The 15160-nt window shown below is 45.0% G+C and overlaps 2 protein-coding genes across 2 annotated transcripts in view; one reads left to right on the top strand and one right to left on the bottom strand.

Annotated features, from left to right (window-relative positions):
• Nucleotides 1-8532, top strand: part of LOC129360397 (slit homolog 3 protein-like) — a 189794-nt gene extending 181262 nt beyond the window's left edge. Inside the window, 12 exon segments of the mRNA XM_055030585.1 lie at nucleotides 1-49; nucleotides 998-1137; nucleotides 1389-1482; nucleotides 2444-2581; nucleotides 3413-3653; nucleotides 3867-3997; nucleotides 5838-5992; nucleotides 6527-6672; nucleotides 7009-7166; nucleotides 7717-7901; nucleotides 7982-8077; nucleotides 8080-8532. The exon segment at nucleotides 1-49 is cut by the window's left edge and continues 49 nt beyond it. Coding sequence (XP_054886560.1) covers nucleotides 1-49; nucleotides 998-1137; nucleotides 1389-1482; nucleotides 2444-2581; nucleotides 3413-3653; nucleotides 3867-3997; nucleotides 5838-5992; nucleotides 6527-6672; nucleotides 7009-7166; nucleotides 7717-7901; nucleotides 7982-8077; nucleotides 8080-8234 — 1688 coding nt within the window. The 3' untranslated portion in view covers nucleotides 8235-8532.
• Nucleotides 8533-11329: 2797 nt separating this feature from the next.
• Nucleotides 11330-14972, bottom strand: LOC129360583 (leukotriene C4 synthase-like). The gene is made up of 5 exons (XM_055030905.1): nucleotides 14843-14972; nucleotides 14479-14578; nucleotides 12623-12693; nucleotides 12388-12469; nucleotides 11330-11735 (listed from the first exon to the last, which is right to left on the bottom strand). The coding sequence occupies exons 1-5, from the start codon at nucleotides 14970-14972 to the stop codon at nucleotides 11600-11602; spliced, it is 519 nt and encodes a 172-aa protein (XP_054886880.1). The 3' UTR covers nucleotides 11330-11599.
• Between the last annotated feature and the right edge of the window lie 188 nt (nucleotides 14973-15160).

The following is a 15160-nucleotide window of genomic DNA, read 5'->3' on the forward strand; positions in this document are numbered from 1 at the left end:
ATAACGGAGGAACCTGCCACATCCCACCTGGACGGGACGACCAGTTCAGGTGAGGCTCGGAGCCGTCCAATCAGAGGTTCTGATCCATTTCCCTTTGGGATCAATAAAGTATTTTTGAATTTTATTTTGAATAGATAATCCATCTGATAAAATATTTACTGAACTCTGATCCAGAACCGCACAGCATTCTGGGAGATGCAGGCAGAGGAAAGACCTCTCAATGTGAGCTAAGCTAGCCGGTAGCATCGGCTAACTCGTTCTTTGGTTGCCTAGCAACAACCTGTAGAGTAACTGTGTCGTTCCTTAGTAACGACAACAAAATGAAAAACACCACCAGGTGGCAGCATTCAGTACTACATGACAAAATATGATCAATAATTATCGATATCGACTGTGTGTGTGTTCCTGTGTGTGTGTCCCTGTGTGTGTGTGTGTCCCTGTGTGTGTGTCCCTGTGTGTGTGTGTCCCTGTGTGTGTGTCCCTGTGTGTGTGTGTGTCCCTGTGTGTGTGTGTGTCCCTGTGTGTGTGTATGTGTGTGTGTGTGTCCCTGTGTGTGTGTGTGTGTCCCTGTGTGTTTGTGTGTGTGTCCCTGTGTGTGTGTGTCCCTGTGTGTGTGTGTGTCCCTGTGTGTGTGTGTGTGTGTGTGTGTCCCTGTGTGTGTTCCTGTGTGTGTCTTTGTGTGTGTGTTCCTGTGTGTGTCCCTGTGTGTGTGTCCCTGTGTGTGTGTTCCTGTGTGTGTCTTTGTGTGTGTGTGTTCCTGTGTGTGTGTCCCTGTGTGTGTGTGTGTGTGTGTGTGTGTTCCTGTGTGTGTGTCCCTGTGTGTGTGTGTTCCTGTGTGTGTGTCCCTGTGTGTGTGTGTTCCTGTGTGTGTGTCCCTGTGTGTGTGTGTCTCTGTGTGTGTGTGTGTGTGTGTGTCCCTGTGTGTGTGTGTGTGTCCCTGTGTGTGTGTCCCTGTGTGTGTGTTCCTGTGTGTGTGTCCCTGTGTGTGTGTGTGCAGCTGTGTGTGTCCGCCAGGCTTCGAGGGTCCGCGCTGTGAGATAAATCCTGACGATTGCGACGATAACGATTGTGAGAACAACTCCACCTGCTTTGATGGCATCAACAACTACACCTGTCTGTGCCCGCCCAACTACACTGGTACACACACACATTTAACAGCTCCTGGTCACACCAGCAGGCCTGGGGTCAGAGGTCAGGTTTCTGTCCACCATCAGAATCTCAATTCGCTCAAATCCAGGAATTTGGAAAAAAGTAAAAGTTCCTGAATTATTCCTGAAAGCTTTTTCCTCAGGTCCAACTTCCTGTCCGCTGACCTTTGACCTTTTGGACTTGCTGCTCTGCCCCCTGTGAAGCCTCTGAGCCTTGACCCTTGAGTCTCTCTGCCCCAGGTGACCTGTGTGACGAGGTGGTGGACCCGTGTCTCGCCGGTTTCGACCCGTGTCAGCACGACTCTAAGTGCGTCCAAGTCGGCCGCGGCTACAGGTGAGGCCGGCTCCACGAGGGGTCAAAGCTCACCAAGGTCATGTCCTGGAGGACGAGGCTGGAGCAGGGAGGTCACTTCCTGTTTTATTTTCCTCAAAACAAAACTGTGTGGGTCAAAACTTTACATACAGGCTAAAATAATAAAGGAGCTAAAAACACGAATTACGCAAATGTGGCGCACATTTTCATGGAATAGTTGTAGTAAATTAAAACTGCTTTGGGTTTTATCGTGTGGTATTTACGAGTTGCGTCGCAGCTTGACGTGGTGGTGGAGACGGTTGTTGTGTCTCTTGTTTTCTAACGGATGTGTAGCGATGCGCTAACGAAGTTACTTTGTTACAAATATTAAATTAAATGTTGCGGACTCAATCGCAAAAGCCCGTTTGATTGTCACATCGCTACACAAACAAACGAAACAAAACATGTTTACATCTCCTCGCTTTCTGATTGGCTGTCGTTCAACAGGCTGCAACCTCGTTTGACCTCACTGGTCATGTTGGATATTTTAGATCGGAGGAAATTTTCTGATTACGTTTGGAGTCATCTTGATAATCTTCATGTTGTCAGAAGGAGAAAATCTAAACATAAAACTCTTTTGCTTCTCCAACTTTCTTCTGGACTTCCTGTTTTCACTGAAGTTCTCGTCCCGTACAATTCGGTTGTCGACTCCCCCTTGTGGGCTGGAGGACCCAGTTTGGTGCCGTCAGCCATGATTTATACTGTTTTTGCCATTTTTACTCTTTTGCATCCATTTCTCTGCATGGTTTTTCTGTTGGACTTGTTTTGGAGTCAGCATCAGTTGCGTTTCGCCATTTTATAAAACGGTCGTACGTTTGACCCGACCCGGCTGTAAAGTCGGATCAGAACCACAGAAAATCCACAGAAACTTCTCCTCAGACAATGTGTTTTCTCATCCACTGATGCTGGCTGTCGATTGACCTTTGACCTGGTGTGTGACCAGGTGCGAGTGTCCGCCGGGCTTCGTGGGGCAGCGGTGCGAGCTGGACTACGACGACTGTCTGGAGAACAAATGCCAGCATGGAGCCGAGTGCGTGGACGCAGTCAACGGGTACACCTGCGTCTGCAAGGAGGGCTTCAGGTGGGCCTGTGTGTGTGTGTGTGTGTGTGTGTGTGTGTGTGTGTGTGTGTGTGTGTGTGTGTGTGTGTGTGTCTGTGTGTGTGTGTGTGTGTGCGCAGCTGGTGAGAGTGAAACTAAATCATTAAATTAAAAGTTTTATTTGTTTGTAAAAATATTTTTCCTGTATTTTCTTTGAAGTTGCGACTAATTGGACTTTCAGAGATCAGGGATTCGATGAGACGCTTCAAGGCTTGGAAGGAGATTTTTCTGTAAACTATTTTACTACCAAACTGCAGAGTTTGATAGACATTTGATTAAAAGTCTAAATTTTATTTGAGTTAAAACCAGATATTTAAACGTTTTCTCAGCTCATCTGATCTTTTTCTTGTTTTCAGACAGTTAAAATTAACCAAATTATTTATTTTTAATAAATGTCAGAAAACTTGGTAGGAACGATTTTTTACTTTGTCACACCAGTATTGGGACGATACTTCCAAAAATTAAATAATTCAAATAAAACAATGACAATAAAGTGATACAAGAATAAAGTTACAATATTATGACTTTGTTTTTTCAGTGGTTGTAAAAAACTCCTTTTGTATGTAAGAGACATTAGAAAACAAAATGAACGTGTTGCTGCTGTTGAATATGAAAGACTATCACAGATTTTAGCAACGGGATTAAATTATGTAAAATAGTGAATTAAAACTGTTTTTCATTTCGTTTGTTTTTATCTCCAAAGTTTAAAACCTTTTTATAATTTTTCTGCTTCATTGATAAACTTCATGGAGTTTCATTCAGATCCTTTTATTCTGAAATGTCCCACCTCACTTCCTGCCGCCTCTCCCCCAGTGGGCTGTTCTGTGAGAACCCTCCACCAATGATCTTGCTGCAGACCAGCCCCTGCGACCAATCAGAGTGCCAGAACGGCGCCCAGTGCCTGGTGGTTGCCGGGGAACCCATCTGCCGGTGCACATCTGGTTACCACGGCAATACCTGCGACAAACTCTCCTCCGTCCACTTCCTGGGTCGAGACGGCTTCGTGGAGCTGCACGGCACCAAGCTGCGACCCACTGCGCATATTTCACTGCAGGTGGGGCTGACCTTTGACCTTTGTCTGCAGTAGAATGGGTCGATGGGGTGGCTTGAGATGAGCCCACAGCATGACGCTGCCGCTACCCGGCTGGGCCGTCTGTCGGTCCGAAGTGAAGTTATGACAGTTTTCTCTCCGTTTATTGATTAATTGGTCGTATTGATTCGGTATGAATGAATTGATCGTATTGATCAGCGGCGTCCTCTCTTCCAGGTGGCCACTGATAAGGACAACGGCGTCCTGCTGTATAAGGACGACCTCGACCCGCTGGCGCTGGAGCTGTACCAGGGACACATCCGCCTCATTTATGACATCACCAACTACCCGCCCACCACCGTGTACAGGTGAGCTCACCTGGCCTCTTCTAAACCGGTTATTCCTTGATTTAAAGCAGAATTTCCTGTAAAATTCTGCTTTAAATCAAGCAGAATTTTACAGTGTGTGTGTGTGTGTCTGTGTGTGTGTGTGTCTGTGTGTGTGTCTGTGTGTGTGTGTGTGGGTTTGTGCGTCTGTGTGTGTGTGTTGGTGTGTCTGTGTGTGTGTGTCTGTGTGTGTGTGTCTGTGTGTGTGTGTGTGTGTCTGTGTGTGTGTGTGTGTGTGTGTGTGTGTGTGTGTGTGTGTGTGTGTGGGTTTGTGCGTCTGTGTGTGTGTCTGTGTGTGTGTGTTGGTGTGTCTGTGTGTGTCTGTGTGTGTGTCTGTGTGTGTGTGTGTGTGTGTCTGTGTGTGTGTGTGTGTGTGTCTGTGTGTGTGTGTCTGTGTGTGTGTTGGTGTGTCTGTGTGTGTGTGTGTGTGTCTGTGTGTGTGTGTGCGTGTGTGTGTGTGTGTGTGTGTGTGTGTGTGTGTGTGTGTGTGTGTGTGTGTGTGCATTAATCCGCTGCCCTTTACTAAATGTCATGCTAATCTCCCATCAGGTCACAGAGAGATGAGCTTCTGTTGTTCATCAGCAAACAATGGAGGGAAGAACTGATGATAAAATGGCTGCAATGGTCATCAACAAAAGTTTTTGCAATAAATTTGCCAATATTTATCCCAGATAAATGCTTCTGATTTCAAATCCTTCATAATTGAAACCATAGAAAACATATTTACTAATAACTAATTATTTTTCTCTAAATGATCCATTTAGACTTTAGAGGAATGGTTTTCTGTAAATGCAGCCATATATACAATCATATTTACTTGATCTTGTTTCCATTTTTTGGTTGGCTTTTTTTCAAAATGGCTGCCATGATTGTATATGAGAAAATGTTTTTTCTAAAATCAGCCATAATTATTGCCAATGGCTAGGTTCACTTAGCAAGAATCTCAGATATGCTAATGCTAAACTGCAAAGCACATTTTAAAAAGTACCAGAAACTAATACTAGACTGCTAAACACAAAAAAGCATAAGCTAATAACTAACACTAAACTGTTTAGTATGCTAAAAAGTTAACAGAAGCTAATGCTAAACTGCTATACAAATAAAAAGACAAGTAGAAGCTAACGTTAATGTTTCTCTTGTCCTTTTGGGGCTGAGCCTTGTTAACACTAAAATCCTCAGTTTCTGATTCTGCTGCATTTTGTCAAGTTAAAGTTTTATAAACATGATGAGACGTAAAGTTCATCCAAGTCATGAAGCTAGGAAACATTTTATGGCAAAAAATGGCTGCCATCAAGTAGTTAAGGAGAACATTCGACCTGGGAGGTTAGCATGCTAATGCTCATAGTTGTATCCACACCCAATGTTGCTGCAGAATCAGCAGAAAGTATTCACACCCAGAAGGTGAAGTGGGAGGAAATAGCGTTAGCGAAGAGCCAGCTGTTCTCAGGTCCAGATGCTCTGCAGTGCTCCTGCTGCAGGGATCAAACACACCGCTCCCTGGTGGACGGGTGGTGTCACAGCAGCAGACTGGAAAATGTTCCTGGAGGATCTGCTGCTGCAGACATGAAGAGAACTTTGACTAGGACGGTGTGAGTCCGCCTCAAAGGACTCACACCATTATTTAGTGACATTGTTGCTAATGGAAACCATGTCCGCTGCTCTCAGCTACAAACTTCACATTTACACCATCACTAAGAAAGTAATCGCACCGTTCACATCCGCAGCCTGTTTTATGAACACATGGACACGTGAATGCAACGGTGAAAACCAAATGATTCACGTTTCCACGGCTTCAGGTGTGACACGCATGTGTGTGTTTCAGCGTGGAGTCGGTGAGCGACGGACTCTTCCACACCATAGAGCTGCTGATCCAGAACCGCTCACTCAGCCTGGTGGTGGACAACGGCGCCCCCAAGAGTCTGGGCAAGCTGGGCCGCCAGCCCTCCGTCGACCACAACACCCAGCTCTACATCGGCGGTACACACACACACACACACACACACACACACACACACACACACACACACACACACACACATACACACACACACACACACACACAGCTGCAGCTCTTGCTGCGCTCCAGCAGGGGGCAGCAGTGTGGAGGAAATAATCACCAGCTAATCAATTAATCGTTAACTGGAATGTTGAGACTGATTATTGGCCGAGGAATAATTAAATCAAAACTGTGCAAAAGAAATATTTTACATTTAAGATGAAAATCCGTCTGTAGATCTGTGTGACCCACAATTCCTGAAAAGGTGCTGGAAAAGAAAAATAGATCAATAAAAATCATGCAAACTTTACTCTCAAAATTTGACTTTAAAACTTAAAACTTTTTTCTCATAATTTTAACCTTTTCCTCCAAAATTCTGACTTTTATTTCATAATTTTGACTTTTTAATCTTAAATTCTTCATTCTTTGCTGTTTGTCTTATAATAGTCTAAATGGGGAGTCTGAGCCGTCTTCAGGCATTTCCTCAGGCTGATCTTTGCGCTGCGTGTTCTCAGGAGTGCCCCCCCTGGTGGCGGCCTCAGGGCTGCGTCCCGGCCCGGAGCGTCCTCCTCCGGGTTTCGACGGCTGCATCCACAACGTTCGGATCAACGGAGAGATGCAGGACCTGACCTTCAGAACCACAGCAGAAGCGCCTGGCCAGGTGAGACTGAGCGCCGACATCATTGGGGTCTGACCTCTGACCTCTGGTTTAACTCCACCCATCACTGATGTGGATTCTGACTTCAACCTCAGAATTAAAACGTTTCACAAAATGTTGACATTAATCTCAAACTTTGACTTAATTTAAGACAGAATTAATTTAATATATGAATTTGTATTTTAATATATTTTAATATTAGAATTAAAAAACTTAAGTTTTGACATCAAAATCATTTTTTACTTTTTTCTCAGAATTTTAACAGTTTTTGTTAAAATTCTGATTTTGCCTGGTGACCAGTTGTTGCTTTGTAAATAGTTGACTGAAGCGTTTGTCCAGGGCCCGGCGGTTCTGGTCGGGTGCCACGCCTGCAGTGTGTGCGCAACTGGAGCCTGCAGGGAGGGAGGTCAGACCGGGGTCACCTGCAGCTGCCCTCCGGGTCGGATGGGGGCGCTGTGCGACGAGACGGCGGCCAGCGACCCCTGTCAGAACATCAGGTGAGCCGGTCGGGTCCGGTCCGGTCCGGTCCGGTCGGGTCGGGTCGGGTCGGGTCGGTTTGTTCTAAATCCAAACGTGACTGAATGAGAAAAAGTTTGGGCAGAATATTTAGCATCCTCTCTGTCTTAAAGGGCCGGTATCATCTTTCCATCATGTTGCATTCTTTCATCAGAAACAAACATGGAGTTTTGTTTTGGTTCCTTCATACTTGTTCCTTTAAACGCCTGGGTGGCCCTAGCCCCGCCTCCAGGGTGCAGCTCCTCCCCTACTCAGCTTCTGCAGACTATCCAGCAACAATTAGAGTCAGCTGAGCTGCTGCTCAGAGCAGCGCTGGTAAAAAACATTAAAGGGTTAACAGAGGAGCCATGTTGGGACGACTTCCTGGAGGCGGAGCTTCAGGAAGAGTTTTCAATTTGAAGAAATAAAAACAGGAAGTAACATTTATTTGAAGCCATTTTTGATACATGTAGCATTTTTATAACAACTATAGGAAGCCTGGAAAACCGGCCCTTTAAATCAGCAGTTAGCAGGTGACTCTGACCCCTCCAGGTGTGTCCATGGTACCTGCGTTGCCACGGCGCAGGCCTACAGCTGCCGCTGCGCCGACGGCTACCAAGGCCCGTCCTGCGACCGGCCCGCCTGCGGCTGCGTCCACGGAGAGTGCCGGACCTCCGAGTCCGGGGTTCTGGTCTGCCACTGCGAGCCGGGCTTCACCGGACCCGCCTGCAACACAGGTAAGACGGGCGCCCGCCGACCTTCGACCTCGCCGACTCTCTGACCCCGCGCCTCACCGCCTGCCCCTCCCCCGCCGCAGAGCTGCGCTGCCAGGGCGAGACGTTGCGGGAGCAGCTGAAGCGGCACCAGGCCATGCGGACCTGCACCTCCACCAGCAGGGTGCCGCGCGTGGCGTGTCCCGGTCCTGCCAGGCGGCGGCGCCGCCCGGCGTCTGCTGCGGCGTCACCAAGACGCGCCGGCGGAAGGTGGCGTTCCGCTGCACGGACGGGTCGTCGTACTCAGAGGAGCTGGAGACGGCCCTGGAGTGCGGCTGCGGCCGGTGCCCACTGTAGGCCCCGCCCACCAGCTGTAGGCCCCGCCCACCAGCTGTAGGCCCCGCCCACCAGCTGTAGGCCCCGCCCACCAGCTGTAGGCCCCGCCCACCAGCTGTAGGCCCCGCCCATCAGAGGAGCGGCCCTGGACGAGCAGAACAGACACTCAGAGAAAATATATTGTAAAATATATGTGAGAAACATAGAACTTATTTTTATTATGGATTTTTCTAAGATGATAAAAAGACTGATAAGTTGTTTTTAATGTTTCATAGTATAAAAATATTTTCTACCTTTGTAATAAACTAGATTAACATTCCTTAAAGTATCTGAATTTAAAAGTTTTAATGTAAATCTTTATAAATATTTCCTCTAACCAAGCGATTCTGATGTATTCGGCGTATTAGCATGACGTTAATGTGAGAAGAGGCTCCGCCCACCAGGACTCGGACCGCAGCGCCAACAGGTCAAACCAGGTGTCTCCTTCACACTGGAGCCCTCTGACCTCTGACCTCAGCTGCAGTCCAGTCTCCTCCAATTTCTCTCGAGACTCGTTTCTTCTGCATTTTTTCCTTCCACTCAACTTTCTATGAGCATCTCTTCTTCCTCTGAGGGTTGAGCCGAGGTCTTGCATCAGATCCGGTTTTTATCGTATTAATAGATGAATTATTGGAGTTCAATCAGAGATTCCTCCTCAGGGATCCGGCAGGTCCGCCCGACCAGAACCACCTGCCTTATCGCCATGGAAACCAGCTCTTCTTCTGTGCCTTTCTGGAGTCAGATGTTTTCTGTCCAGCTGCTGTGGACGGTTTGGATGTTTCCGAGGTTCTGCCGACCCGGACCGGACTGAACCGGCCCGGCGGTTCTGAAACTGATCCAGCAGCGTAACGATGAATGTGAAATTGTTTGGGGATCAAACTCCTCTTCCTCCTCCTCTTCCTCCTCTTCCTCCTCCTCCTCTTTCTCCTCTTCCTTCTCCTCCTCCTCTTCCTCCTCCTCCTCTTCCTCTTCCTCTTTCTCCTCCTCCTCCTCTTCCTCTTCCTACTCCTCTTCCTCGGTGCAACGCCACAGAAACAAAATGGAGTCTGTTGGGAAATTTAGATTCACAATTTGAATTTTTTTTTTCCATTTTTGTTTCTGCTGCTTCTAAAATTGACAAAACGCTAAAAAACAACAACAGTGTTGTTGTTGTTGTTGTTTAGGTTTTTTAGTGTCTTGAAAATGAGCCAATCAGCAGGCACTGCCCTGTTACCTAGCAACCAGAGCAGCGCTGATAGCGGCTGGTTTTTATTTTATTTATGCAGGTTGTAAAAACACGACATCAAAACAAACCGTTCAGAAATTTGACTTGTATAATTAAGCCGATAAAATATGAGCTAAAACCAAAATAAAGTTTAAAATCACACTCTTGTTAATTGTGAAGGAGGCTCTACTTCTGCTTTTCAAAGATGTTCGGTGCTTTGCAGCCATTTTCAGCTGAGGGTAAACTTTGTTGGGGGCGTGGCCAGCAGCAGCTTATTTGGATTTAAAGTGACAGTGCCCTAAAACAGCTCATAAAGAAAATGACCTAAGAATTATTTTGTGCAAAAAATAAAAGGAACATGTTTTGTGTAGACCACAGGCTGCCCCTCCCTCTGCCCGGGTGGAGAGCCAAACACCAGCAGCTCCTGTCATGACTCCTCCTCTTCCTCCACTGGACAGCAGCTTCATACAGGAAGTGTAATGGGGCGGCCATCTTGGAACTACTGGAATGTTTTTAGTTTTGATTACATCAAACCTTCAGCGACTAGACCTGCAGCACTTCTTCCTTCTTCTGCCCCTCCAGGAGTCCCAGACACCCATGTGACTCCTCCCACTCTCACTCCTCCCACTCTCACTCCTCCCACTCTCACTCCTCCCACTCTCACTCCCACCATCCTGTCCCGCCTGTTAAAGGTTCATTGTGAACAGAATAAACCTCAGCTACTAGTTATTGACAGTAACTAAACTGATCTGTACTCTCACCTGTAAAGGTCGTAGGTTACATTTAATAAATTATGTGATTATAACTGATGGTTTAATTGAATGTTGGAATTAAACGTCTTGAAACCAGTGAAGTCAAAATGCAGTTTGTTGATCCCTGAAGGAGGAAGTTGCTCTGGCTGGAAATGTTTTTGTTCAGAACTGGATGAATTTTTATGAAATTCACACTTTTTTCAGATTTTGCTGAGTTTAAAAGTTCAATGTGGTTTTTCACTGCCAGGCCAGTAGAGGTCACTAATGAGGCCATCAAAGTCACATGTCTAACTGCACCAGCTAATGCTAACATTTTCCTGTACTATTGGCAGAGCCAGCATATTCATGGTAGTTGTTAGCCTGTACAAGGCTAATGACACCATATCTACTGCTAATGCTAAGCTATCCATGCTAATGGCCAACAGAGAAAAAAGACAGTCCAGTTGCTGTCCAGCCTCTCCAAAGCTAATGCTAGCTCGTGCGCTCCTCGTGTGGTTGCTAAGTTACCATTGACCTATCAGCAAACAGATCAGTACCTTCTCATGGCCTTATTCTCCTGTGTTAAGGAAGTAGCCATTGGTGGACCAGAGTCTTAATTTTGGCACTTAAGCTGTTCCATACACATCTCAAGGTGAGCTGTGAGTCAAACTGTCTTCCTGTCCAAACGTATTTGTCTTCAAAGGACCGACCTTTGCCCTTCAGATGACCTGCTGAGCGTCGGCAAGTTGTGTTGCTGTTTCCTTCCTCTCGATTTCATCTGATGATTCAGTTTTAGCTGAAAACCTGAAGACATTATTCATTTTACTGAAGCGCCGATGTCACAGTTGCTGCTGATTGGTTCGTTGGCGTTGTGACGTCATAACTGAAGTTTAAAAGCTTTCTGAAAGTCGTTTCTAAAGATTTGCTTTTCAATTGTTTTCTTTGGCGCCATCTGGTGGCCAAATGTCAGAAGTACAGCTTTGAGCTTCTCTACCCGCAGAACCAGAACCAACCAATGATTCACCTGCCTGATTTCTATTGGGATCCAACTTGAGGCTCGGGGGCCGTTTATGGTACCAGATTGCAGTTCTAGGAGCCACAGGAGACTTTTTATTATATAACATAATCATCTTAACTAAATATTATTTTAATGAAGCTTTTTATTCATTGGCAGATTTATTCTCATGGTAAGAGATAGTGAAGTTAAGCAGAAAAAGCAGACAGTAAATGATTCATGTCAACGTTTCTGAGTCCAAGTCCCAGTTTTTACCTAAAGAGTGGAGGTTCTATCAGAACCAAGCAGAACCGACCAGAACTTGGCTATAATGATTGAAGTTCAGAGAGACAAGCGAGTCATGAATGAAGAAACGGCGCGGATCAGAAACACACAGCAGACCCTCGTCCTCTCCGGATCAGAACAGGGCGTGGCCAAGCGCCTGCAGCAGGTCCAACTCCAGGTAAACCCGGCAGAACGACAGGAAGACGCCGACGGCCGAGAACCCGATCAGAGCCCACAGAACCCGAGCGCTGAAGTAGAGCGGAGCCAAACTGAAAGAGAGCAGACCAGAACTTTAACAGAACCTGAACAGAACTGTCTTCATGGATCTGTTTCTGCTGGGAAACATCTGGTTCTGATCCAAACCAGCAGCAGGTTCTAATAGTTTCATTGAGTTTTTGTCTCTTACAAAAACAGTTTTTAGGGCATTTTCTAGTTATTAGTGTTAGTTTTAATACTTTGGTTCATTTTTAAGTGCAGAGACTCAAAAAGATCAAAGAAGTGTGATTACATTTACGTTATTTCCACAAAATGTTTTAAATGATTGTTGACCAATCAGCAGATTGGAGAATTATCTAAACCTTTGTTGTGTTGCCGCCCAGCGCCACCAGGGGTCGCCAGGCGCGCCTCTATTTGCCAATAAACAAAATAAACTGTGGGACAATTTCACATCAGTTTGAAAAGCTAATAGATTTATAAACACAAAAGCAACTTTCATTAAATCTGTTGCTGCAGTGTGATTTAGTTTTTCCTCAATAGAACTGTTTTTATTTCAGTTTCTGTTATTTCATTATTTTTAGACATTATAATAACTATAACAACCTCAGCCATAAGTTTATCAGCTAAATATTTTCATCTAGAGTGATTAAATATTAAAGTTCAGCTGCAGAACCAGAACCATCGAATCCGACCCAAAGCGCCTACCGTCCCTGAGCCGACTGGGCGTAGCCCCAGAAGTAACACAGCCGTCCATAAAGGTAGAGCAGGCCGCAGAGGCTGGACAGGCCTGCAACACACACACACAAGCACATGGACACACACACACACACACACACAAACACACACACACACACACACACACACACACACACACCACACACACACTCTTAGAGAAGTCCTAACAGGTAAGTGGGCCAGGTTCTCGCGGCCGGCGGCTCACCTTGGCTGAAGAAGACTCCGGACATCCACAGGATGGTGATGAAGATGGGGAAGTACTCTGAACAATTCGCTCTGAAACATTGACAGGAAGTCACCATCAGGGGACGCCAGAGAGCCTCTAACCACCAACACAGAGCAACTTCCTGCAGGTGGGAAAAAACTACCAAGAGCTTTGCAGATCAAGAAAAGGAGTACATCGTCAAAATAATTCCCAGAAAAAACATTTACTTTTATTTTCCTAGCAAATGTTTATGTAGTTATTGTTACATGGGGCGGCCAGCAGGTGTCACTGTTGTGCTCTGTTCAGCTTCTGTTGATCAAACTCGCTGACATAACGGACAAAGATGGAGGCCACTTTTTATTTTCAAATAAACACTGAAAATATTTATTTCTCTAGTCATCTTTTGTTTTAATTTCTCCAATAATAAAGAGACAATCAAGCCAAAGCAGACTAATTTGGAAATCACTGTTGATCATCAGAAACATTAAGAGGGTTTTGAAGAGTTGAGGCATGAAATGACAAAAGAATATTATTAGAAAGTTTATGCTTTTATTGCTTTTGCAGTTTTTTTATATTTGGAAACAAAGGTTGGGCAGCACATGTTGATTTCAGCCAAGTGTGATCAATACAAACAGACATTGTTAATAAAAGAAACAATTTGTCAAGTACCTGAATAAATAATCAGTTCATACAAACATACACTCATATAAAACCCCACAGCCAGAAAAAATGTTATTCTTGATTACTGTATTGTTATAGTAAATGTTTAAATTATTTTTAACTTTAGCAATTTTACTGTTATTTTTTTTAATTCATATCATTTTTCTGTTTCTTTTATTTATTAAAATAATAGTTATCATTATCTGATCTCAATCTGATCTGGTCCATTTTTCCTCCAGAACTGTGTTTAGTCATTTTCAGGTCTATATGTTATAAAACCAAACGAAACCTGTTCATGTAAAGGTCAAAGGTCACACTAAAGGTGGAAAAATACCCTGGTATTTAAAATGAAAAAAAAAAAATTCTCATCATAATAAGAACGTTTTTATAATTAGAATAATAAAGTTCATATTATGAACTTTCAGTTATAAATTTTTTAAAGTTATTTTAAAATTATTTAATATTATTTTTTTTATTTCTGAACGTCTAAAGAAGCCAATAGCATTCTATTGGAATTTGGCTCAAAGGCGCCCCCTCCATTGTTCCAACAGTTGGATCTCCCTGATTCATCAGCCTGTAGATTGAAACTTTATCCACTAATATTTCATAACCACACATGACGCGTATCAAACCCTACAGGAAGTCCTTGCCAATCCTTCCCACAAAACAGGAAGTGACAGTAAATCCTTTTTGGAAGATCAGCTTTCACCAAACTTTTAAGACATGCTGCTGGACTCACATTGGACTGAAGGTTATATGGAAGGTGTACTAAAAGCGCTGCCTGGTGGATGGGTGTGGGAACGGCGTGAAAGAGTGCATGGTGGGATGGGCACAGGGCCGGAGCGACACTGTTCTACGAGGGACATACCTGGCTGCTTGGAGCTTTAATTATTATTTTTATTAGTATTTTCTTTTTCCTCTTTCTTTTTCATCAAATTATCAAGTTGTATCGTTTAATAGCATTTTGGTGCAGTTTCAAACTGCTCTATGAATAAATTTGACATTGCTGGGACTTTACACCGACTTTCATTCATTTTCCACAGCCTGACCCAAAAACAGTGTTTCCCTCATGCGGACTAGGATTTGTCCCCACAAGGAGCAGAGGTCCCCACTACCCCAGAATGTAGACAAGTAGGTCCCCACAAGGAAGTAAAAACCTGGTTCCCACACTCACACACACACACAGAGGTACTGACTGGGCTCTGAAGATACGCTCGAACTCCGGCGGTCCGTTAATGCAGGGCGGAGACACCGAATACTTCCTCCTGGCATAAATGACCTGCAGGGAAAAATAAGCTGTGCACACACACACACACACACACACACACACACACACACACACACACATCATCATCCTCGCCTTCATCAGACTGATTTTCATACAAGTTTATTTTCCGGGTCGGTTCCGACCGGACTGTGGGAACATTGGAGGTCCGCTGTGTCAACACTGAATGCAAATTAATTAATAAAAGCTTCAGACAAATAAACTGTTTATCACCAAGACTTCAGAGTTGAGGACAGCAGAGGAAAGCTGAACCGGACCCAGTTCCTGGTTCTTACCTTGCTCCAGAACTCCCAGTACGGTCACAGCGCCGAGTCCGACTGCCTCATCCAGCATGGCTGCAGGCCGACAGGTGAGACTGAGGCTGGGACCAGGGGGAGAGAATACACCTGCAGGGGGCGGGGCCATACCTGCAGGGGGCGGGCCCATATCCGCAGGGGGCGGGGCCACGAAACAGAAAATAAGAGAAACTGGAAAGAGATGGAGCTAAAAAGTGAAAAAGAATTAAATTCACTAAAATAAAAAAATTAACTCTTAAAGTTGGAAGTAAATTGGTAGCAGAGACATTCCTGCCACTCTTGGATTTCGGAGATGTT

The sequence above is a fragment of the Poeciliopsis prolifica genome, unplaced genomic scaffold, assembly GCF_027474105.1.
Source record: "Poeciliopsis prolifica strain line A6 unplaced genomic scaffold, Auburn_PproV2 SCAFFOLD006, whole genome shotgun sequence".
In the NCBI taxonomy this organism is placed as follows: domain Eukaryota; kingdom Metazoa; phylum Chordata; class Actinopteri; order Cyprinodontiformes; family Poeciliidae; genus Poeciliopsis; species Poeciliopsis prolifica.